This window comes from Alligator sinensis, unplaced genomic scaffold (assembly GCF_000455745.1).
Source record: "Alligator sinensis unplaced genomic scaffold, ASM45574v1 scaffold784_1, whole genome shotgun sequence".
Classification (NCBI taxonomy): Eukaryota; Metazoa; Chordata; order Crocodylia; family Alligatoridae; genus Alligator; species Alligator sinensis.
In genome coordinates this window covers 8,113-32,742 of record NW_005842318.1, presented here as the reverse complement: position 1 = coordinate 32,742, position 24,630 = coordinate 8,113, and the positions used below count along the sequence as shown (strand labels likewise).

At 42.2% G+C, this 24,630-nt stretch overlaps 1 protein-coding gene across 1 annotated transcript in view; it reads right to left on the bottom strand.

The window, feature by feature from the left end:
• PGAP1 (post-GPI attachment to proteins 1) overlaps window positions 1–20,377 on the bottom strand; it is a 53,342-nt gene extending 32,965 nt beyond the window's left edge. The window contains exons 1-12 of the mRNA XM_025209948.1: window positions 20,227–20,377; window positions 13,731–13,906; window positions 12,703–12,874; window positions 11,961–12,121; window positions 9,778–9,830; window positions 9,528–9,594; window positions 6,018–6,123; window positions 4,427–4,482; window positions 4,261–4,344; window positions 2,509–2,558; window positions 1,619–1,670; window positions 253–330 (exon numbers count right to left, since the gene is read on the bottom strand). Of these exons, the coding sequence (XP_025065733.1) occupies window positions 253–330; window positions 1,619–1,670; window positions 2,509–2,558; window positions 4,261–4,344; window positions 4,427–4,482; window positions 6,018–6,123; window positions 9,528–9,594; window positions 9,778–9,830; window positions 11,961–12,121; window positions 12,703–12,829 (834 nt within the window). The 5' untranslated portion in view covers window positions 12,830–12,874; window positions 13,731–13,906; window positions 20,227–20,377. The remainder of the gene's footprint in view (window positions 1–252; window positions 331–1,618; window positions 1,671–2,508; window positions 2,559–4,260; window positions 4,345–4,426; window positions 4,483–6,017; window positions 6,124–9,527; window positions 9,595–9,777; window positions 9,831–11,960; window positions 12,122–12,702; window positions 12,875–13,730; window positions 13,907–20,226) is intronic.
• Between the last annotated feature and the right edge of the window lie 4,253 nt (window positions 20,378–24,630).

The window sequence follows — 24,630 nt, the reverse complement described above, 5'->3', positions numbered from 1 at the left end:
TTTTTTTTTTTTTTTTAATAAAAAGATGCAACTCCTGTAAGGAATTCTAATTACTGGAAAAAACTCTGTATTAAAATACTTGGAAAAACAATACATGTACCTCTCATTGGACACTTAAAATAGTTTTCAAATTAAGAATGATTTAGTGCAGCTCCACATATTTAATTTCTTATAATGAAGGACAAGGAATTATAGTATTTGACTAGTGTGAACACCCTGTTGAGTAAAATGTTAGACTCTCATCTTAAATACCTTATTTCCATTAGTGGATGGTACATGGACTACAAGATGGGACAAAAAAGGATATTCCCGAAGTTTCAGAGTTACAGCCTAGAAAAAGAAAAACCAAGTTAGCAATTATAAACTAACATACAATTTGGCAAAATTCTCAACCCTAATCTAGCCTTTTTATGCATATCTAGTTGGGGAAATTAACCCTTTGTAGACCCCAAAGTAGGAGGCACTGCTGAGACTCCAGGCTTCTGGGACAGCCTTAGTAGGCTGCTGTCACTCAGTCCTGTTTCAACTTGCTGCAACCCTCAGAAGAGCATGGGTACAGCGAATACAAAAGAAGGTTTACCTGTACCCCTAAGATTACAAAATCCAATTCTGTATCCCTAGAAGGAACATTTCACCCAGCATACCAAGAGTTATATGCTTCAAACTTCACATCAACAAAGAAGACATGACTAAGAATAAACAGCTCATATAGAGCTTCCCTGCATTAAATGTATCAGTGCAGTATTAGGTACCATAGGACACTACGCTGCATCAGTGCTATCGAACTGGCAGCCGATGGGCCACAAGAAATTAGTGTGCAGGTCCTGGGTTCTCACCTAGCCACCCCTCCAGGCTCCTCACTCCAGCATAGGGACCTGAGGGAGAGTCCATGCCTGTGGAGGGAGAAGGGGGCTGCACCTGTGTGGACATGTGGTGGAGAGGGGGAAATCATGCTTGAACACCCACATGGTACAACAGTGGGGAAGGAGAAATCATCTGTGTGGCACACCTAGTGCAGCCTGCGTGGCATGTGACCCCCGGGAGCTTAGAAGTTGGACAGCCCTGTGCTATATTATGTTCTCTTACTCAAGTTGAATACAAATTTCAAAAGATTACACCCAACCCTTTAGAAAGGATCTAATCCTTCTCCTAACAAGGTCAATAGTAAAACTGCCTGCAATGAAATTCCAGTGACAATTCATATATGGTAAGTGATAGAAAAGTTATGGAGAACATCTTACTGTTTCATTTGTGCAATTTTACTAAAGTGTAACCTTTTTAAGTTCCTTGTAAATGTAACACTTAATTCCCTTGTTTTCCCCATACCAGTTTTTGTAGAATCCAGCTTTCTTGGTTGTTTTGCATACAAGTTATTTAAATAGATTTTAACGTGAAAAACAGCTTTGAGTGAAAAAATAATTTTTGAGGATAAATGTAATTTTCATAAACCTTCAAAAAGGAGAACGCAATTTTTCAAGAAGAACCCTGTCTCAGACATTAGCTGTCAATTCTATCCCATAAATGACTGCATTAAGTTATTCATAATCCTATATAAAAGTATTTTCAAGTAAATGAACCCTCCACTTTTGCTACAACAAAAACATATGGCCTGGCTTACCTTTACAGTTGGCAGCAACTCAGCTTTCCAGGATAAATCAACACCTTCCAGGCTGTAAGAGTTAAAATGCTTCAAAAGCCAAAATTGCAAGATGTACATCTTCATGAAGGGAGCTAAATCATAACAGTGGATTAAGGTACCAGCAGTTTTTTCCATCTCTATAGAGACGTACAAGACACTAAATAGGACATATATCTATGTCTAATACAAATAAATTATTACATATAGTGCACACTGTAATTTAGCAAGACCAAGTAATTTACGACTGGAATACTAGAGATGGCAAATCTTGTTTTGGACAATTTGGCAGAACCATGTCTTACAGATACATGAATATGGACCAATCCCAGCTATTATTAATCTTTATACTTTCTAAAGTTAAATATTAATTAAATGAGATCAGTATTCACACTAAATGAGTGCCTAGTTTCTTATAAGTTTACAAAGACAAAAACATCCATTGCTCCCAAAGATAAGGGGAACTTTAAAGATAACATATGTAACCAACTTTTTCAACTACTGCCTGAAAGTTCTGCCTCAGTTGACAAAGATTATACGTTTATATCTACACACCATCTCCCTACGTGCAGTGAACAAAATTCCGTGACAGAGGATGTATCCAATATTAATAAGATATATCACTAACAGATTAGAAACAAAATAAAGTTTACACTACCATGACAGTTACAAATAGTACCAGGTTAGTTAATATTGCTGAGTTTAATTAGATAATTGTGAAAAAGTAGATTGTACAGCTAACACTTGAATTATTAACAGCACTAATTTTACTTAAATCTCAACAGTTCTTAAACTGCTGTCACACACCTAAACACCCAAAATTGTTGTTATAAAATCTACATAAGTAAATACCAAGAAGTATTTACACTCACCATATAGAAGAATTACTGTTTACACAGCCATAAATCCAGCTACTTGTGTCCTGTTAATACAATGCAGATGTGCATTATTACTTTAAATGTGTATTTAGAAATAAAATAATAAAATATTAAACTTCACTCCAACAACTTAAGAGTAGGTTATCAGTCAGACTTCCAATTTACATTTGCCTAATTATTAGTCACCAGATGTCAACGGCTCTTCTAAAATCCCTCGTCTTTAAATACAACAGGATCTGTTTACTAAAAAAAAGGAGCAGACTTCAAGCTTCATTTCCCTATTATTATCTATTGAGCATTTCTACATTCGCCATCACCATAGTAACCAATTTCTCTTAAGAAATATTTTACACACTGAACCAAAAGTGTAATTGTACATAAAAGTGTAGCTTTCTACTAAGCTGCTTCAGCAATTTGTTATAATTAGAGATTATTGCACACTTTCTTTTTGTTGGTCCTGAGCTAAAGTCACAATCCTGTATTACTGATGAGGCATCTGCTAGCAAGAAATCTGACATGACAGTCCAAGAATTAATGATTACAAGCAGGAGAAGATAGGAGTATGATTGTGAAAAATATTTGGTTAAAAAAAATAAACTGTTCCAACAACTTACCACTGTCATGTTTGCTAATCATGAAAACACTAAAGCTTGCCTTTGAAAGAGACAAAGCAGGAGTGCTTTAAATACTTCAGAAGTATACTTCATAAGGGATGGATTAGTAATCCTAGTGCCCTAGTAAAATTCTAAATCAGGTAAACGTACCATGCCTAGCTAAATTCTCCAAATAGAATGGTGGTGTTCTTCTTGCTGATAAGGTATTATGTCCTCAAATAATAGAATGGCTGGTGCAATAAAATTGTGGCACATTGTTAGAAAAATGCAAATATAAAGAATGGAAATAAAGATGTCTAATTTTAAAAATGTTCTGAAAAAACAGCTACTGCTGCACAATAATTAACAAGAAAATATTTAATCTATAATCAATTTGTCAAAAATAAACAATGCTACAATCACTGTTGTTAGATATTAAGCCTACCTTGAAAGGCAAAATTACCCCATTATGCCATTCAAAGCAGTCTAATACAATCTACATCCTTGGCAGTTGATAATGATTTCAACTCCTACCTTCTTTTGATTTCAAGAACGTTAGTCAATTACATATTTTATGGCAAACTATTCTGAGGTTCAGAATCTGAGATAACATACTGATGATGAGGGGGGAGAGCAAGGACAAAAAAATCAGTTGAGTGTATGGCCTGGCTACATCCTCTCCATTCATACCTATGAACTGTTCATTTGGTAAACAGCAGTCACCACCACTTGGGACTACACACCAAGTGCTAAAGATAAAAAATGTAACACTCAAGTCTCCACTGAATTTTAAGACCATGTTTTGCATGGAAGCATGCCTACTGAAGTCAAGAAATTACACCAGGGAATATGGATTACAAACAACAGCAAAGCTGCTTAAGTTAGGAAGCGGGGATGGGGTGGGGGGGCGAAAAATCAATCACAAAATCTAAAATGGGCAATTCCTTTATGCAGCTTCAGATACTATGGTGATGGTAATACTAGAAACAATATATACTAAACAGTATGCCCATTCAATCAAGTAACAGTTTGTGAGGACAGTCAAGGAACTGACATCTGCTCCTAATTATTAAGGCGGTAGAAGTACCCTAGTTGGAAGCTATTCAGCTTCATAAACATAAATTTACAACACAGAAAACAAGCATTTCCTCACCAACATACTGTTTTGACAATGAACATGACTGTAAGATTTTCTGCGGCTTGCAAGAGGGAACGTAAAATATTTTCCGTCAGATTCCTAATGAAAGGAAAAAAAAATTAGCAAGGAAAAGCTGAAAAAAAAGAAGATATAATTATAAAAAGAAAAGAGTGTTACTTACATTGTATACTGTATAGTTCCATTTTGAGGTTTTGATTTTAATCCAAATGAAGGCTCCTAGAAGTAAGCATGCTTTGATTTATTCACTTCTGCACAATTCAAATAGATTTAAGCCTTGCCTTGTTGGTATGTTACTCTATGAACTGTCTATACTGTATAACAGTAATCTTCAGCAGACATTTACAAACTATAACAAATATTCCGCTTTAACAAAATGTATTTAATATCTCTTTGTTCACATTCCCAGAAAATAGCTGATCAGACCCACAATCAAACTATCAGGACTGCCTTGCAGAATTGCATATTATGGCTAAAGATCAGTTATACAGAGACCAATTACACCCAAAGATCTAATTTTTTTTTTTTTTTTTTTTACTTTCCAAATTAATAAATAGACATGAGTCTCTTCACAATCAAGGTCTCAAAGAAAAACTTGCCCTCTGGCTTCAAAGACAGTATGGAGGCTAAGCAAAGGAAATACAACAACCACACCACATTATCTTTACCCAATAACATATTCACATGACAGGACATACAGAAAGAAGTAGTTAGGCATATTACTCTCAAGTGGGGCAGAAGGCAGGCTAGATTGCACTTTTTAAATTTGTTTGTGAGGTGTAAGCCTGCCCTGCCTTCTTCTAGCCTATAAAGAATCAGGAGCAGAAGATGAGCTATAAAAAGGAATTATAGCCAATAGAAATATGCCTTGGGGGAATAACTTAGATGGCTTTATTAGAGATGCCAACATATAAAACAAAGAGGCAAATTGATTCCAAGGGTAACTTCATTAAACTCAATGGCATGACAAAGGATAAATTTGGGGGCTGGGCCTGATGATCTTACGAGGTCCCTTCCAGCCCTAATGTCTATGAAATTTAGCCAAATGACAACAAAATTCAGATTAAAATACATTCCTAATTGCTTTTAAAATTGAGGGGAAATCTGAGAAATTGAATAATGAAAATCTAACATATTACACTACATCCATTATATTATAAACTAAAGAGCCTGACCAAAGGGAATAATTTTCCACCATCCAGCCCACTTAAAAAAAAAACCATCAAGTCTCTGCAATTCTTGGCTTACAAAAGATCCATGGGACTCTCAGTCAAGAGTTCTCTCCTTATTCCCCTCCCTAGTAGTAATAAATATCAGAAACTGAATCAGCAGATCTGAGTACCTGGTAGAGTGATTATACACAACATACAAAAGTCACCTTCAGTCAGCGTGGAAAAGATGGCCACAGGAAGAGATATAGTCCAAACATTTCTCACCTCTAGCTATGCTGAAGCAATGTCTCAGGGCCATTGACAGCCAGGCATAAATTGGAACAACCTTTGGTTCCTGGCAGGCCCCCAGAATCTGAAGAATTCAAAAGTGACAAAGATATCTTTGCCCCAGCAGATCCTATAGCAAGCTCAGTTCATTAGAAAGCAAATGTCAAGCCCCACAAATTGTTTCCACACACTAGAAATATTACCTGAATGGTACCTAAAAGAGAACAGAGTCTGCTGCAGAAGTCTGGTTACAAGGAGATTAAACAACGCAGTATCCATGAACACTGGTCCCAGTAACAAATAAGAGTGGCAAACCTGTAAGTTCAGTAAGTGTTTCAGGGTTTTCCGCATACAGCTTTGCTGGGTGTTTCACAAAGTGGTGATTCAGTACTGACAATCTTTTCTTTGGATCATCAGTTATCTAAAAATACAAGATGTGTTAGCATTTTATGTAGTTTACATGAATTACCAAAGCAGTAAACCAGTTATGCAGTTTTAGTAATTAAGAGTCAGAATCAGAATGTCAAGATGACAGAGGTGAACAGGGTTTCTGTTTTTAATTCAATAACTGCAGAATATCAACACTACATATCAACATCAAATACCTGAAGAGTGGTTATAAAAATGATGGCGATAGACTTTTCTCTGTAGCTGCAGGAGACAGGACAACTTAAGTCTTTCAACTTAAGACAAGTAGAAACAGTCTTAAGTTGAAAGAAAGGAAATATAGGCTAGATATTACGAACTTTTAAACAATGGGCATATATAAGCAATGGAACAGATTCCTGAGAAGGGTTGTAGAAGTTTTTAGGAGTGGGTTAGACTGACACTTGCCTACAATGGTTGAGCAGAAGGTTGTACTCATGAGGTCCCCTCCAGCCCTGTTTTTCTAGGATTCCTATTAACATTCAATTATTGCAATATACAAAGTATGAACTTAACAAGTAATGCAAAAAGATAACTATGCATACATAAAATCAAAAAGCTTTAACTACGTTGCAATGCAGAGGCACATACACAGGTGCCAATGTGATAAATTGGAGAGCCATGTGACAAATTAATTTTTCACCTTTTGCCAACTGATTTGCCTGTGCCCACAAATCCTAATTCCTGGGTTTAACAAACATTTCAAATGTCCAAACAGCATCAAAATGTTGTTTCTAAAAATGAGCCTGTTTGATCTCCCTTTCACTCTCTGCAAGTGTGGTTTTAAAACATGGAATCATGAGGGCCAACCCAAGTAAGTCCTAAAGAATTTTACTCCTACTGCCCAATGTCAGTCAACTTCAGAAAAAAGCAGTCTCCTATCCTTAAGCATTACATGTTGAAGAGTTTAACTGAGCAATCTTGAGAGAACAGTGAAGGCCTGTATCAAATGAAGGCTCTCAAAGAATAACTGACCATTCACTTTTTATGACATGGGCTATAGGCGACGTGTAAGTGCTGACAGTGGTGGGGCATAACTCCATGCCACCACCATAGTGGGTGGCACAACTCCATGCTGCTGCTGCCACCCTTACTGCTGCTGGGTCCTGGATCTGGCCAGGCTGCAGCCCCATGCCCTGCTGCTACAGAGAAATCTGGGAGGGCATCGCCAATGATATGGGCTCTGCTATTGGATATTTTCAGCCATCAGACCTCTTTCTTATTTTTTTTTTTCATTTACTGCTCTAAAACGATAAGAGTCAGGAATAGGAAAAAACAGTGTTAAAGATTTTTCAAATACTTTATCCAACTGTGAGATGCAAGAGAAACAAAGAAAGCAAGCAGGTGGGGGAAAAAAAATAATAAAACTATATTTAATAAAATATGAGCAAAAAAAGGACAAGAGTAAATTCATTAGCTTTCCCCTAAATCAGTGGAAACTAACCTTTTTGGCAGGCGTGCCACAAAATAAGCCCCACTCCAATCCCCTGCCTGATCTGCTTCCTCCCAATCTATCACTTTGCTGCTGGCACTCTCCCTGATTTGTTGCATACCACACAGAGATCCTCATGCCATTTGTGGTACATGTACCACAGGTTGGTCACCCTTGCCTTAGGCTATCTAAAAATGAACACTTATGAAAAAAATGACACTTCAATTTGCATTCACAAAAATCACAGGACATCTATATGTGTATAAATGACCATGCTTTTTCTGGCACATGGAGAATACAACCAGGAACCTCCGTAACTAAAACCTACACCTCAAGAAGAGAGGAACATGTAACACAGGGGTGGGCAAGATATAGCCTGCATCTGGCCTGCCAGGCCATTCTATCTGGCCTGTGGGGCCCCTAAAAAATTAAAAAAATTAATATTTACCTCCCCGTGGCTCCTGTCAAAGATGACAGGAGCCAGGGGCAGTAGGACCCAGGGGAAGCCCCAGCAGGCTCCTGCAAGCCCCGCCCCCTCAACCAGAAATCCCTGCCTAGAAGGGGCTTCTGGCCTGGGACCATGGGGCTGTTCATGGCTGTGCCAGCGCAGAAAATGCAGGTAAGGGAGAGGGGGAGGAGGAGGACCGCAGGTATAGTCTCAGTCCTCAGGGCTGGGCCAGCTCCTGCTAAGTCCCACGGTCTAGCCATGCAGCCAGGAGGTGGCGGGAAAGTGCTGGCAGGGGCAGGCGGAAGTGAGCGGGAACACGGGGCCTGTGCCAGTGTCACAGGGCCAGTGCCAACGGGGCCTAGAACGGAGCAGTAGGAATGTGGGGTGTGGGCTGACAGGGTCTGTGGGGCTGGGCTGGGCTGGGCTGCACCAGCAGGGAGAGGGGAGAGCTGACCTGGCTCCATAGAGCCCCTGCTGGCAGGGACCCCACGCTCCTGCCGCCCTGCTCTGGGCCCTGCCAGTGCTGGTCCCAGGACACTGGCGCAGGCCCTGTGCTCCCACCCAGCTGCCGCTGGCTCCTGTGCGCCTGCTCACTCCCAGTGCCCCCACCCACTCCCAGTGCCCCCACCCCAGCCCCATGGTAATGGTGGGGACCAGCACATGCCAACCCCTGTGCTTGCCCATCTGGACTGAGCAACAGCAGCGGGGAATGAGCTGGTGCTCAGCATGGTGGAAAAGTGGGCCTCCTCCCCCGTGGCCAGCGCTTCCTGCTGCAGCCACTCACAGCCCGCGCGGGGCTGTCCTGCCTCTCTGCTGTGTCACTGCCGCAGTGCAACAGAAAGCAGGCACAGGCAGCCCTGCATGGGCTCTGAGTGGCTACAGCACCGGGCACTGGCCACGGGAAGGGAGAGCAGCTGCTTTTACGCTGCACTGAACACCAGCTTGTTCCCCAGAAACTGCTACTTGGCATGAAGGAAAGTGCCCCACCCCGGGTAGTGCTTGCTGCAGCTGCCTGCCTGGAGCTCACACTGTGCTAGGCTGCAGCGCAGCTGCTTCACCGTCACCTCTGTGCTGGCCAGCATGGCAGCAGTGGCCATGTGGGAGCAACCACAGGGCAGCACAGAGGCGGGGGTGAAACAGCTGCACTGCAGCCTAGTGCAGTGCAAGCTCCAGGTGGCCAGCTGCAGCAAACACTGCCTGGCAGTGATGAGTGTGGGGGCTGCTTTCCTCCACGCTGAGCAGCAGCTTCTACCCAGCTGCTCCTGCCGTGGCTCAGCCCTAACAGGTGAGCCCAGAGCTGGCACGGGGCCCAGGCTAGCAGTGGCAGCGGGGAACGAACTAGTGCTCAGCACAGGGGAAAAGTAGCACAGATTTACCAGAGTGATATAGAATTACCAGGAAGAATAATGCAGAAAAACTAGTATACAGTATTCATCCCTAATATTACAATGCTGGTTGAAATGTTATTAGCTGGAAAAGCACTTTATTTCAGCATATGGAAGAGAGTGGAGCTACAAACCTGTTTGGTGTTTTCATCAATGAGATCAAAAAATGCCCTAATGGTAGCCAATATCAGTTCTTTACACCTAGGAGAGAGAATGCAATTAAAATTTTATTTAAAGATAACACCACAGAAAAAGTGGGCAAGTAGTCACCAGAAAATTATGCTGAGATTAAATGAAGTGACATATAGTGATGAAAGCAGGAAAAAAAAATAGAAGTCATGTCTGTCACCTAACTTTGTTTGTTTGTTTTATGAATGAACTCACCACACTATGGAGAGGTGGTCTGTTGAAGCCCATGCTCGAGGAACTGCTGAGCTCTGTTCAGAAAAAAAAATATTTTTTTTTTGGTACTTAATCAAAGATTTAATATCAGTAATGTCATAATATTAATTTAAAAGCTTAGTTAGCCTTATAATTATATTGAGAATTAAAACCATATCATTTCAGCAGCATATATTTTAGAAAACAGCTTTCTTAATGTATAAATTAAGCTGAAAAGGATGAGGATTAGCAAGACATGGGTGAGGAACTAACCAAAAGGAAGACAAGAGCAGAATTTTTTTAAAGGGAAAGTATCATCCTTGATGGAGGTTATTACTGGAGTTCCTCCAGGATTGATCTTGAGACCAAATTGCTTAATTTTTCATCAAACCTTGGCAAAAAATGGAGTGTGATTGTGAAGTCTGCTGATGACACTAAATTGGGAGGTATTATTAATACAAAGAGGATCAGAATATCATACAGGAAGAACTGAATGACCTTGAGAACTAGAATAATAGTCTTAAGATAAGACTCAATAGTTCAAAATAAAGTCATACATTTAGGAACTAATAACAAGAACTTCTGTTATAAACTGGGAGCTCATCGGTTAGAAAATGAGAAGAATGACATGGGTGCAGTGGTTGATTATAGGAAAATTATGAACTGAGTGAGATGCAATCCTGAAAAAGACAAAAATGATTCTAGGGTGTATCAGGGAAGGTATTAAGGGAAGCATTACTACTGTAAAAAGTACTTGTGAGACCTCACCTGGAATACCGTGTATAATTCTGGTTATTCATGTTCAAGAAAGAACTCAAACCAGAAGAGGTGCAAAGAAGGGATACAATATGAAAGGAAACTAAAAGATCCTATATTGTTTAAATCGAGCAACATTAAGACCAAGCAGGCATATGACTGCCATTTATATTTTGGGGAATAAACACCAAAGAGTAAAAAGAAAACAACACTGGCACAGGAACAAGGGGATAAATGCACATTCCATCCTTTTAACTAGTCATTAGTCAATGCATTTTCATATCCAAAGCCTTTCCTGAGAGCACACACACTTAAATGTAGTTCAGTATAAGTTAGTTTGAAGGCAACAGATAACCACAGCAAGGTCTGAACCAAAGTAAGAAAAAGATGTACATTTGTTACTAAAATAAATTATAATAAAGTACAACTGACTACTGCTCCCTGCTGAATACCAAGAAGCTGCTAGAAATTCAACAAGAATCAGTTTGCAAATGTTAAGTGACTGATGCTTCTCATTTATCAGTCAGGAACTAATTTAACCACTCAATTCTCAGGATGTGAGAAACAGGATTCAGAGAAAAAGGTTGATACTCATCACAAGCAAGTTAATTGCAATTAACTAGACTTTTAAGATGCCCACATTTCCATTTGGCCGCAAGTAAACCATTCCATATAATAAAAGCAGATGGAGGGGATATTAATAGAAAGCTGTGTGTTAAGTGTATAACAAAGTGTGGACAGATGAACCAAGTATACCAAACAAAAAAAAAGGAAAGGGAGAGGGAAAAGTGGAAATAATGGGACACACTTTTCATCTGTTTCTGTTTTGTCCATTTGCTCTATCCCATGGTAAGGAGAAGCTAAAATGCAATCGTTACCACCTGTTTTATTCAAGGGTAAATTATTGCAGTTTAGCTTCACTTATACAATCCAGGAGCTGATACAAGGAGAACAGTCACCCCACCTTACAGCAGTAGAAGTGTTGTTATAGTCATGCCAAAGGTAATATGCATGTTGATAACCCATGTATGCACATATTGAGCAAGTGAAAAGCCCTATCAAACAGAAAATGAAAGGTGTTCTTATGGAATATTACCCTTGTTCAATCCACCTCTTGAAATCTCTCAGTCTCATAAAAAGACTTTATTACAAGGGAGGCAGAATAAAAATCAGATTTTCAGTGAATTTTAACATCTGTGAAGTTTTGAAGCAGAAGGGGAAAAATAAGCACAACATGAAATATTCTCTCTACTTGTTTGCCACCAAGTTTTTATACCACCCATTATCAGATTCATGTTTTCACACCTAGTTTCACTGAATTAAAAATATACTATACTGTACTGTACATTTTATTCAGAGGCAGAGTTGCTCCACAAATAGTTACCCAACAATTTCATTAGAAGAAAATTCAAATAAAAAAAAGATTTTACCACAACAGATAAGGCACTATTATGTTGACTCGATCTGGGTAGAAAAGCCAGTCCTGAACGAACTTGGTAATCTCTGAATCCTCCCGCCACAGAAAGGATAGTTAGATTTCTTACATCCTGGGCTTTTAAAATCCAATGATTGTTTACAGCTGTATAAAAATCTTTAAAAAAAAGTATTAAAAATAGGTTCTAGTTTTACCATAAGCTTATTTTATAACAAAGAAAACAAGATACTGTCAACTAAGTAAGGTTTGTTAGAGCTGTTCTTGACAGCCTAGCAGCAGTCCCTCTTCTGTTCCCATTTTTGACATGTCAAGAAGCAATGTTATACTTCTGGGTCTAGGATAAGTGATGCTCAAGCAAATCAGAGGGAGCTATGCTTCTTACAACGTGAAAGGATGCATTATGAATAGGGAGCTATCTAAATCATGGCAGAAGTGCACTGCACAACAGCTCCTTTAATTTTGCTCTTTTTGCCACATGCCACCCCTGCTATTATTATTTAATAATAGATATCTTATTTTGATGTTTACTTGATAAAGAATGCTATTGCTTTAATATTCTAATTTTCATTCTCGGTAGCAAAGCAGGGAAAGATTTACTAGAACATCACAGAGTTCACTACTTGTCCTATAAGTCTTCAGGCCACACACTACGTAACAAACTTCCATCCACTCACAAACACTAATAAAAAAGAATAAGCAAGCATCCAATGTAACGATTTGAACAGAAGTAAACTTACCAGTAAGATATTTGTCTAAAGGCATTACAGGTGCAACATGAGGTGTGGCTTGTGTAATGAGGAGGTTGATAAGCTCAGGTTTAAAGTTCTTTACAGTAAGCAATGCTCTTGCTACAAGACCACCCATGGAATGGCCTACTATTGCAACACTGCTTGGTGCAAATTCACGATCCTTAAAAAAAGAAGCATTAAGTAATCACTCAAAGTTACATGAAAGCAGTCTTTTTAATGAAACAAATACTTAAAAAAGATAACTCATGTAATAAACAGGCATACATCTTTTCCCCGAAATAAACCATGCTGCTCAAAGAAAACATCCACATTAAGCATTTGATGAGTTGTTATTAATTTATCCAAAATTGGTCCTCCAAAACCAAGCTAACACAGAGAGTTACAGGGACTTACAAGGCAAAAGTGTTATGTAGTTAATGTTACACTTCAGAAACAGTAGTTTCTAACTGATGATAAATGTTTATAACACTGTACCAAGCACGACAAGAAACATTTCTGGAAGGAAATATTAGCCAATTCCATCTCAAATGGAAAAAAGTAAATATATTAAAAATAGAAGTATTTTATCTAAAAATATGAGAAAGAACCAAGCCAAGGCTCAGGGCATTCCACCAGAGTATACAAGAAGTTGACAAATCATGAACAAAGCAGCAGCATCTTTCTTGCAATTCCCCAAAACTGAGAATCTATACCAGAGCTTTCCAAACTGTGCGCCGCGACACATTAGTGTGTTGGCGGCAGTGTGTAGGTGTGTCGCGCGAAATGCAGAAAATTTTGCGGAAGGGCACCGCGGCACTCCCTTACTCGCATCTGCTTCCCTCGGCCCCTCCCCCGGAACTGAATTACTGTGTCGCGAAATGATGCATGTCTAAAAAGCGTGTCACCAACATGAAAAGTTTGGAAAGCTCTGATCTATACGCTTAAAAAATTCACCCCACAAATTTTCAATGGACAAAAATCCTCTGAAAAGAAGAAAAATCTGAAAATACCATTCATCTACATTTCTCACTTCTTACCTTGTACAATTTAAGGATTACTTTTATGCACTCATGAACAAATCTGGTCTGCCTTTGCAGACTACCACCATATAGTGCAACCAGCTCCTCGTTAAAATTGACACTGAAGAAATTGAAATGGTACTTGAAGTCAATGTCTTCTGCCTTTCTAAGTGCTATAGAGCCAAGAGAACGCACTGGGGAAAGAAATTTCATTTGTTAATCAGAGAAATGGCTCTCTCAACAACAGACACTACTGTTATTCTCTATAGCACAAAAAGTCATGGTGAAACTTCTCACAAACATTACCTTTTATCCACTGAATATTCAAGCTCTTTAAACCTGATCACTGCTCACTCTGTGAACATCAGCTGGTGACAGACGTGAAAAAAAAAAAAAGTGCTTTACTGGAAGAGGAAGCGAGTTACTTTGACCTGGCTCCCCCGCGTCTGTATAGATCAGGCACTTCAGCAGTCTTTTTAACGCTAAACCCCCCCACAGAAGCGCACAATCTATACAGATGTTGGGTGAGTTGGGTCAAACTAACGCAATGTTTCTTCTGGGCATGTGCTGCACTTGGTGCTGCGGCAGACTGAACAGAAAGTAAAGCACTGGTTGGCTTTCCTAAAAGACAAATCAATCCATAAAGGCATATCTATGGAAAATAAGAATGAAAGTATCAGTGTTGCTTAAACAAGCCGAACATGAAGTAAATAGATTTTTTTTATGCAAAAAAACTTTGACAAAGCAAAGAATACTTAAAGTTTCTATTAAAAAAAATAATAATGAAAAAGGAAATGTAGAAGCCAAACCTGCTAAGATGGAGGATGGAAAATTCACAGACAGATTCAGTTTTAGGAAGATGGCAAGATTCAATCAGCAACTCATCTAATATACCTCAGTGACCACCTGCCATACACAATACAAATAAGTGCTGCTGCTTTACCCCTGCAGCTTGATCAAGAGCATATCCCAGGTATCACCTCATTTTCCCTTCCTTACCTACCAGTAAGGTAGGTAACACCTGAAGAAGGGTGTTTATGCCCGAAAGCTTGCAAAGAACATTTTTCCACCTATTTAGTTGGTTTAATAAAAGACAGCGCATTTACCCAAAGGAACTTGTTTACTAGGGGTGCACCGATAGAGATTTTGGGGGACGATACTGATAGCCGATATTTAAGGAAGCATATTGGCTGATACTGATCTGATATCCACTACAGCTGCCTCCAGCTGGTAAGTCCAGTGTGGTGGAAGGGGAGGAGGGAAGGAAGGAAGGAAGGGGTGTGGGGAGGCAGAACAACACTCCCCGCCACCGCAGTGAGGAAGTGGGCAGGGGCAGGTGCTGCCCAGCCAGGGTAGGGGCTGGAGCTGCCACTTGTGGGGTGGGGGCAGCTCCCACCGCTGCTTCTACTCCGGGAGGGTGAAAAGGGGCATGTAGCCCTGGATCTACGTGGCACAGGCTGCAGCTGTGGGGTGGAGCCGGAGCCGGTGCTGCACGGGGCTTTTCTTGCCGAGGGCTGGGCTTGGAGCAGGCTGCTGTGGCGCTGGGAGGGGGGCTGCAGCCACCCCAGATTTCACTACAGCTCTGCTCCCAGCCCCGCACTACCACCCACTGCCCAGCCCAGCTGCAGCTTTTCCTGGCACTTGGGTGGAGGTGGGGCATTCAGCCAGGGCTGTGCCGGGTGGTAGGCAGAAGCACAAGGCTGGGAGTGGAGCTGAGGTGAAATCTGGGGTGGCTGCAGCCTCCTCCCAGCGCCACCAGAGCCTGCTCCAAGCCCAGCTCCTGGTTAGAAGAGCCATGCCGCACCACCTCTGGCTCCACCCCGCAGCTGCAGCTCACCCTGCCTCACGCAGATCCGGTGGCACTCCCCCCCCCCGGGGTACAAGCAGCAGCAGGAGCCACCCCCACCCCACAAGCCGTGCCTCCATCCTGCATGCCCTGTCCTCCCCACCCCGGCTGAGAAGTGCCTACCTCTGCCCCCTCCCTCACCGTGGAGGGCATTGATCCCCACCCCGCCACCCCGACTTACCAGCTGGAAGCAGCTCTCCACACTGCTGGCTCTGCTGCATGCTGTATCGCAGCTGCACACAGCACGGGCATTTATCTGCCAAATTATCGGCCCCATAAGGTCAATATGTGATACAGACCATTTTCTTTATACTGGTACGAATCTGATATCAGACCAAAGTATCGGTGCACCTCTATTGTTTACCACATCTCAGGTACTCTGTGGTAAATGCCCCTGTAGCTGCAATTATCCTGTGTTAAATGAAAACTGAAGTCAGGGCAACACTGCCCAGTTTCATTCAGGTTTATCTTATACCATGGAGTAAAGCGGCCACAGAGACTAAAAATAAAAATAAAAATGAAGCTGAAGAGGCACAATCAAGTCCCTGTTTCTTATTAACTGTGGGCCTTGACAGCATTACAGTGAAGCAGCTCAGATATGCAGTAAGTCCTTACCCCTACCCCCACGCTCACACTTTTAATTGTAGGCACACAGATAACTACCAGTACGTGGCGGTGCATGAAGTTATCATTCTGTTAGTCTGTGAGTGTAACAAAAAGATGGTAATGCTGTTTTAGACTTTGATGCTAGAAATACTAGCATTTTTAGATTTTTTTTTTTAAGTCTTTTGCAAACCCTGGCTCTGTGCAGCCTGAGTTTCAAATGCTGAGCTAGATAGGAAGCCCTTCAGCTCCCATCCTGGTAAATCCTTTCCACTCCTTTGTTTCCCAAATTTTGAACCTTGCAGGGACAAATCTTCTCTCTCAAGATCTCATACATGATATATCTGCCCTGCCCATCCTTGGCTGCTATTAAGCATGGCTTTCACACTGTAGCACTGCTAGCAAGTTTCCATGGAGACAAGAAAATAGAGCGGGAACTACTACCAATAGTGGCTGCAAATAGTGTTATTAGAGACTACAGATGAGGATGACAGGTTGGCAAAGGGGGAAATTCATCTGCAGTTTGGAGATTAGTACAGCTTTGGAAGGTAAAATAAAGGCTCCAAGGAAAAGTTGTCCTACAGAAAAAGAATCCATCTGGAATCAAACTGCCAATTTCTCCTAGGGTACAATATTCTGATATCTCAATCTTGCTGCATCTCCTAGAAATATCTTCTGAGGGTAGAGATTCACAAATCAAATATCCTCAGTGAGCCCCAATGAAAGAGCTAAACAACCATGTCTCCCCAAAAAATAAATAAATAAATAAATAAAAAATAAAATCACACTTTACATGTTCAAGGCACTAACCACACAATTTCATCAAGTTATTCCTATACTAAGCTCAACAATGTGCGTCTGACTCAAGCATATATTGCAGAAAGGCATCTAGTCTCAATCTGGAGAGGGAGAGCATGAGCACCAATTACCTCCTCTGGTAGTCTGTACCACAAGATAATCCAACCTATATGTTAAATAACTGTATGTGTTAAATATTTATTTCTAATTTACAGGTATGTTTCTCTTTGCCAAATTCTTCTCACTATGCCTGCTAGATTGAGGAAACCTTTATTCCGGGTATTCTCTCTTCATGATTACAGCGTATAAGAACCTTGAAGTCTACTCCTGACTTCTGATAATCTAGTAGATTGAACTCTTGTTTTTTGTTATGATAATTTTACAGCTCTCAAAGTCACTTTTTGTGGTGTTTCTCTGCACATTTTCCAATTTTCAATATCCTTTATAAAACCTGTATGCTGGATCAGTACCTATTGAATTATATTTACCAGATTGGGAGTTGCAACACACAGCCCATAGAGCCACTGAATCCAGCCTGCTAAACTGTGGGGTTCTGGTAGCAGGGTACTTCTTCTCACCTCCCAGGCTGTGGCACATGTGCAGCTTCCAGCTGCCCAGCCTCAGAGCATACAAAAGCCCCTGTCACCGATGCACTGCTGAAGCCCCCCAGCCTGTGCTGGACTGGAGCTAGATTGTTCTGGCCCATGGCTTGGGAAGGTTGCCAAGTCATTGTGCCAGAGCATCGTATAAGGAGTTCATGTTCAGTTGCTGGTCCACTAAATACTTTTCAGAGTCACTACCAGCCAGGTTCCCAATTCTATAGGTATGATCTGCTTTTCATATTCCTAGTGATAGATGACCTTGCATTTGGCTTCAATAAAGCACACTGTTTAAAAGAGCCCAGATTACAAAACTGTCTATATGACTGTACTGTCACACCACTCATTGTTATCTACAAACTTTATTAGCAGATATTTTAATATTAGATGCTACTAAGTTGATAGAAGAGAAGTATTGGGCCTAAAAGTATCTCCATTTGATTTCCCACTGATGCTATTTTGAAATCTGTCAATTAGCTCATTTTAAATCAATTTTAAATGTGTTTTTACTGATATCCTTAATGTTCACGTAAACAGCTAAAAAGCTTGTCCTGATTTTACAAATGGGAAGCTGTGGTATAAAGAATAAATGCTTTACAACAGTTACAAAGCAAGTCGGGATCAGACACAAAATAAGAACTCAAGAACATACTACTCCTAGATCTGGAATAATTAATTTCACCTCACACCAGATCCTCCCTCCTCCAGCAAGTCTCTGTATATTTTGTATATTTAAAAAAGTAAATTTTAATGCTCATGAGACTTGCCAAATTAACAAGTACCCTCAGTTTATCCACATAACAAGCATACACAAAGTAGCAACACTGCTCTGCTAAACTGGACATACTTTCACTTTGTTTATTTTAAAGTAGCAGCAGATAGTCCTGCTCAGGGGCCACAATGTCTTCTACAGCAAGTACATTTATCTACCAATATAAAGTCTAGAATACAAAGCTATATGTACAATGAGGGAGAATAAGAATCACCAATTAAACTAGAAAGGTAACATTTATTTAGTTTTAACAAGGAGCTTGAAAGAAGAATGTTTATGATCAACAACTGTGATCTCTCTAAACCAACTCTTCAAAGCACTGAAGAGAAACTACTAAGGGTCCTAATTTTAAGTTGTATATTATATATGGTGTTCCTTCCCAAATCATTTTTTTTTTTTATTTCCCTTTGATTCCTAGTGATCACATTCAAACGCATTCTACTGCCCCATACTTACGTACTGCTGTGTATTCAGAAACACGATTAATTCACAGAGATTTGCAGTACATACTTTAAACATAATAAGAAGTGTCCATATCTTTTCTACAATGATTATTTCAATCTTCTCTAGCCATGATTGTCCACAAGTGCCATTTGTTTTCTAAAACTAAAATTATGTAATATTTGACTGTCTTCTGCTTATAACTAAGCACATATGATCTCAAATTAAGAAGTTAAGAACTGCAGATCAAAAACACCAGCATAATTTATTCATAAACTGAATGTAAAGTCATCCTAAATACGTATTTAATTTTTTAAAAGAAGGATTTGACTAACAAACTGGTTTCAGGGAGAAGGACATTCTACTTGCATACAAATAAAGTTTTGCCATCCCCGTAAGTTTGAATAGTTCAGTTTCAAAGCACATTTTGTAAAACAAGAGTAACATTTTAAATGAAGACTGCCCCAACAGTAACGCTGTTTTTATGCTTTGTTTTTATTAGTCAATGCTGGTAAAGCACTTTCAAGAATACCACATCATTTTAAAATATTATATCTGTACAGAAAAGTGACGGTATCGTAAACATATTTATTTCATTTGAGAATTAGAAGCATAGCAGGAAATAATGAATTACACCGAGTAGAAAAACAAACAGGCTACACAAATACTTGAACACCCACGAACTAAAACACAGCAGAGGATACTGAAACTGCTTTCATAAACGGGTGAGGGAGAACTTTTATTTCTAAGGTATTTGAGACTGAATTTGATATCACAAATGTCTCAGAATTGTATAGGAGCTAGTTTAGTATTAACCTTTCGTTGCAGCCATGGCACAATGCTGTCACAACACAGTTTATGGATTCCTCCTGCATATATGAGCAAACTTAGAGCAGTTAGAGTGATCCAGGCAGAAATCACGGAGTTAATTAGTTCTGGAAGTTCAAGTGCCTCTTAGATTATGTTCAGTATAGTAAAAATAAGGCCCACAATTAAACATGGATGCCCATTTGTGGTAGCAATGGAAGCTCTAATTTAATAAAGGCAAAAGTTTTTTTTTACCACTTGTCCTCCTGCACTGGCCTGAAAACATTCATACCATGCTTCCATCCATGAGATAACAATGGTGACTTATGAGTCTCTTTTCTGCAAATACCAGTAAGATACATGTAAATATCTCAGACTGGATTCTCAACTAGTGCACATCAGCTGACTTCAACTGAGCTATAACAACCAAAAATTCAGTCTTTTCATTCCGTGGTGGTGTAAGTCAGGAACGTGCCATTCCTGTCAGCACAAATCCTGAAGCACGCAGGCTTATGAATACATCTACTGTGTTTGGGCTTGACTACAGCCCACTCCTTTAGTAATGTATCAAACACACAAACCTTTCCCGTCTTCAGCTAATAAAAATAACACTCTACAGACTTCAATATTTACTTATTATATTCTTACCTTGTTTGTAACTCCCAGCATTGCCAGGAAGGAAGAGAACTGGAATCCCTGTCAGCAACAAATTTTTGTTTTCTTCAGCATAATTTCCTTCCCCATACAGATAGAGCTCATAAGCTGGATAGCGTCTGGATATTTTCTTAGGTAGTTTTATTTTCTTGATAAAAACATAGATGATTAAGCTTGTGTAAGCATTACTGAAGATAAATCTTTCTTTTAGTCTCTAATGACACATTTTGTTTTCTTTGTCGTTATCCAGTTGCACTTAGGGCCCCATCCAGACAAGCACTGCTGTGCAATAGGTGGTGTTGCAGACACGTCTGCAATGCCACATACCACAGGTTCGGGTGTTCCCTGTACTACAAGTGAGTGGGGCAGGGGGAGTGGGGGGAGAGAGAGGAGAGGAGTTTGACCCCTGGGTATCCAGGGGTCAACCCACAGAAAAAGTGTGTGTTGCTCAAAACTGGAGCCAGGCCAACCGGAGCCATGCTCCAGCTGCCAGCCAGGTTCCAAGTGGCAGGGTTGGCATTGCTGCAGCCCCAGGAGGCCCCCAGGTAAAGTTGCTGGGGCCAGCCCAATGCTGGTCCCAGCCTCCCTTACCCCACCTGGGGTAACCTGTCACACACCAGAGTCTAGGACCAGTAGCTAGATAATAAAAATCTAATCAAATCACTGGTTAAGATAAATAAGCAAGATAACAGAAAATATTATGATAGCATAAATAGTAAACCTTTATTTAATTTTCCTAGGGGATAATTCATCACTACAATTTAACTCACCCATGGCCCTGTTCCCACCAGTCCCCTTTAACCACCCCACCCAGTTACCAGCTCCAGATTGTTTGTCACTACTGAATAATTTACCATTACCTGCATTTCCCTTGCAATGGCAAATTAACGAGAAGTTACTGTAAATCAATAAGACCTCTCACCAAAATGAGTACATTCAGTTCTGATCACTTCTCAAGAAAGTGATAGAACAGTTAGACAAAGTACAGAGGCAGTTCAAATGCAAACCATTATAAATCATCTAAGCCAGTGGTGCTGAACCACTGGTCCGCAAGGCAGATCTGGGGCACTGACTCACACCCATGGTCTGAACACTTACAGCAGGCGTGAGCAAAATATGGCAAGGCAGACCCTGGATGAACCACACACAGGCCACAGCTTCTGCAAGCAGATGGTGCTGGCAGTAGCTCCAACCTCTGACAGTGCTGCCGGGGACGCTGGGCAAGATCTGCCCAGCTCACCTGCTCGCCCAGCACTAGAGATTGAATCTGGCCCCAGAGATGAAGTTTGGCCACAGAGGCCCTGAGTGAGCTGTGTTTAGGCCCCAGCCTCTGCTGGCAGGCAGCACCCAGGGTATGTGGGGCTGGACTCCATCTCCCAGGTGCCACAGGAGGCACTGGGCGATAGCAGCCCTGCCCACCTGGCACCACATGGCACCAGCAGAGCCCAGGGCCCAAGCATGGCTCACCAAAGGTCTGCCGTGTGGAGCAAGTCAGGCAGGGCTGCTTCCGTCCAGCATTCCCCATGGCACCAGTGAAAGCTAGAGCCAGAGCCTAAGTGCTGGTTATCCAGCCTTTGCCCACAGGCCTCCATGTGATCCCATCCCACCCTCAGGGCTCCTGGGAGTTGCGGGGTGGGTGTGTATTTATGCGTGTGCATGTGTGCCAGGACTCTTAATGGCAGAGCAGCACAGGACAGTGCAAAGGCCCGCAGCCAGGCTCTGTCCCCCATGGGCAGATGCTGGACCTGGCTGGGAGCAGCCCATTTGTGATGACCCTGGGCTCCATCAGCCCATGCTGTGCAGCCACATAGTGCCTCTTCCTTGCCACTGGCAGCTGCCCAGACCATCTACCTGAAGTAGTAGATAACTGCCAGGTGTCTGCTGGGTGCCCTGATCAGTGCTGGGAAGCAGAGACCCCTGAGCCACAGCCAGTGCTGGGGGAAGGGGCCCCGCATGCACTGGCTTGGCTTGACTCAGGCTAGCTTGGCCATGTGTTCCAGCTGCAGACATGGCCAGCAGGGGCCAGCTATGGGCTCTGGGGAGCAGGCTCAGCTGCAGGTAGTGCATGCACATGCGTGTACAACCCTCAGCTACTCACCAAAACTAGTTAAATGGCCCTTCAGCCCAAATAACTACCCACCCCTGCCTTACAGGATCCAGCCCAGGTTGGGTAGAATATCACTAATTTAAGTCAGCAGTTGGCCACCTTTTCAAGCAGTGTACAAAACAACCCAGGCTCAGGTCCAAGGCAGGCTGGTGGTAGGACTGTCAGCTGCCACAGCTACTTCTCTGCACCACCATTTTTCTCTACTAGCCCATCTACAGTGCACACCTACAGTGCACACAAAGCCTCCTGCTGCTGAAGTCCCTCAGCTGTGCACACCAGATCCAATGGTTCCATGGGCCAGATCCAGTCTGCAGACCACAGGTGCCATTCCCCAAATCGAGCAACAGCACCATATAAACTCCCTCCTAGCCTGACCTAAAGTAGAACAAAACTGCCCAAACTACAAGACAGGCTATCTTTAGCTAATTAAAAACAGGTGAGAACCTGAGGTTAGCAAGCCTTTCTTCCAACAAAAGCATCCCTCCTAAAACTGAAGGCTGGAGAAGTCAAACCTATGGCCCAAGGGCTGAATCCAGTCCATGGATCCCTGCCATTCAACCCCTGGGTCTGAGCAGACCCACAAGGGGACCCATGCATACTGGATCAGCCATGAGGGTAGGATCTGGGACATGTGCCATGTGATGCCCACCCTAGCTGCTCCAGGACTGCTGCAGATGGACATGTGCAGCACAGATCCTGGAGTGACTAGAATGGGCACCCCCTGTGGTTGGATGCATGTAGCATGGGTCTCGGGTCAGCCCGAGTGCCCTTCAGGCAGCACAGGTCCCAGACTGCTTGAAACTGGCACCATGTGTGGCACAGTTCCTAAAGCGGGTGTCAGATGTGGCATGGTCCAGCCAGGGTGGGCACATTGTGCTGCATAGCACCCACTCTGGCAAGTCCAGGATTGTACTTTGCACCTGTTTTGGATGCTCTGGGATCCACATATGTTGTGCAGGTCCCAGACCAGCTGAAATGGGCACTGGAGCCAGTGCGCTAAAGAATGGGGGAAGTGTCTGTGGGCTGGATCTGGCCCACAGACCAGCCCCACACCACTCATCCAGTCCATGAGGCTGGATGAGTTTGATACCCATGGCTTAGGGTAATGAGCCCTAACACTTATGGCCAAATGGCACCGTTCAGGAGCAAGTAGGAAATCACTAAGAATAATGTCCAATTAAATTTGTAACACCTTTTTCGTACAGGGGTTAGCATCCTGCTATTTTCCCAAAAGACCAGTGCATAATACATAAATGATTGTGCTTAAATGCTATGTGGTTGCAGGAGGGGGATTTAGTACACAGTGCCTATGGGAACAGAAAGCAAGTTTTGAACAAAACACACAGTACAAGTAGTAAATGTGCACACCTACACGCCTGATCTACATCCTACAATTATGTCATCATATTGTATCCAAAGGGAGGAAGAGAAAGCCAGCTTATGCATATTTGAAGGGACTGGGCAATGCAAACCCAACGAAAGAGAGATATCTTAAGCCGATTCAGTATTTCAATAAAATCCCTTACCAAACAAACAAACCCCCTCAAAGTATTGGAAAGTTACAGAAATTAAGATAATGTGCATTCCTCACACGAGTACTTTGCACCCTTCATTCTTTAAGGCTGCGAGTCTCAAGCAGGGTGCTGCGAGATGCTTCCAAGGGTGCCACACACCATTAGCACTCTTAGGGTTCAACCACAATTCACAAGGCAAACCCTGAGACTTCAAACAGGAATCCACAGCACCAAAACCAGCCTGCCCTGCTGCAGCCTTTCCAAGGTCTGCGCAAGGGTGAGACTGCTCTATTATTTTCCTGTCCTCAAAACATTTAGAGTGGAGGTGAAGGGCTGGGGCTTCTGGAGGGTGGCACCAAAAGCGCTGCTTTAAGTGGACACTTTCACGTGGCAGAGAACCACCTAGTGTGTGTGTGTGTGGGGGGGGGGGGGGGGGGGGGGGTGTGTCAGGAAAAAAAAAGTCTAAAGTCTCTGAAGTTTGCTGCTCTTCTAAGTGCCAGACCTGAGGCAGACTGCCTGGCAGCAGAGGGCTGGGCTAATCTCATCCCACTGGGGAGGAGAGCTCACCCACCCTAAGAAAGCCTCGATTTTTTTCGAAGTGACATGGGGCATGGGGGAGCGGGGCCCTCCCCGCCCCACAGGGTCCCTCAGGCAGCCGGGGAGCAGGTGCGCCCCTGCCCCGCCTCGCGCCTGGCTTCGGAGCGGCCTCCTCCGGGCACCGCCGCTCTCCAGCAGCGCCTCCAGCCGCTGCCCGGGGCGGCCCCCCCCGTTTCCCCC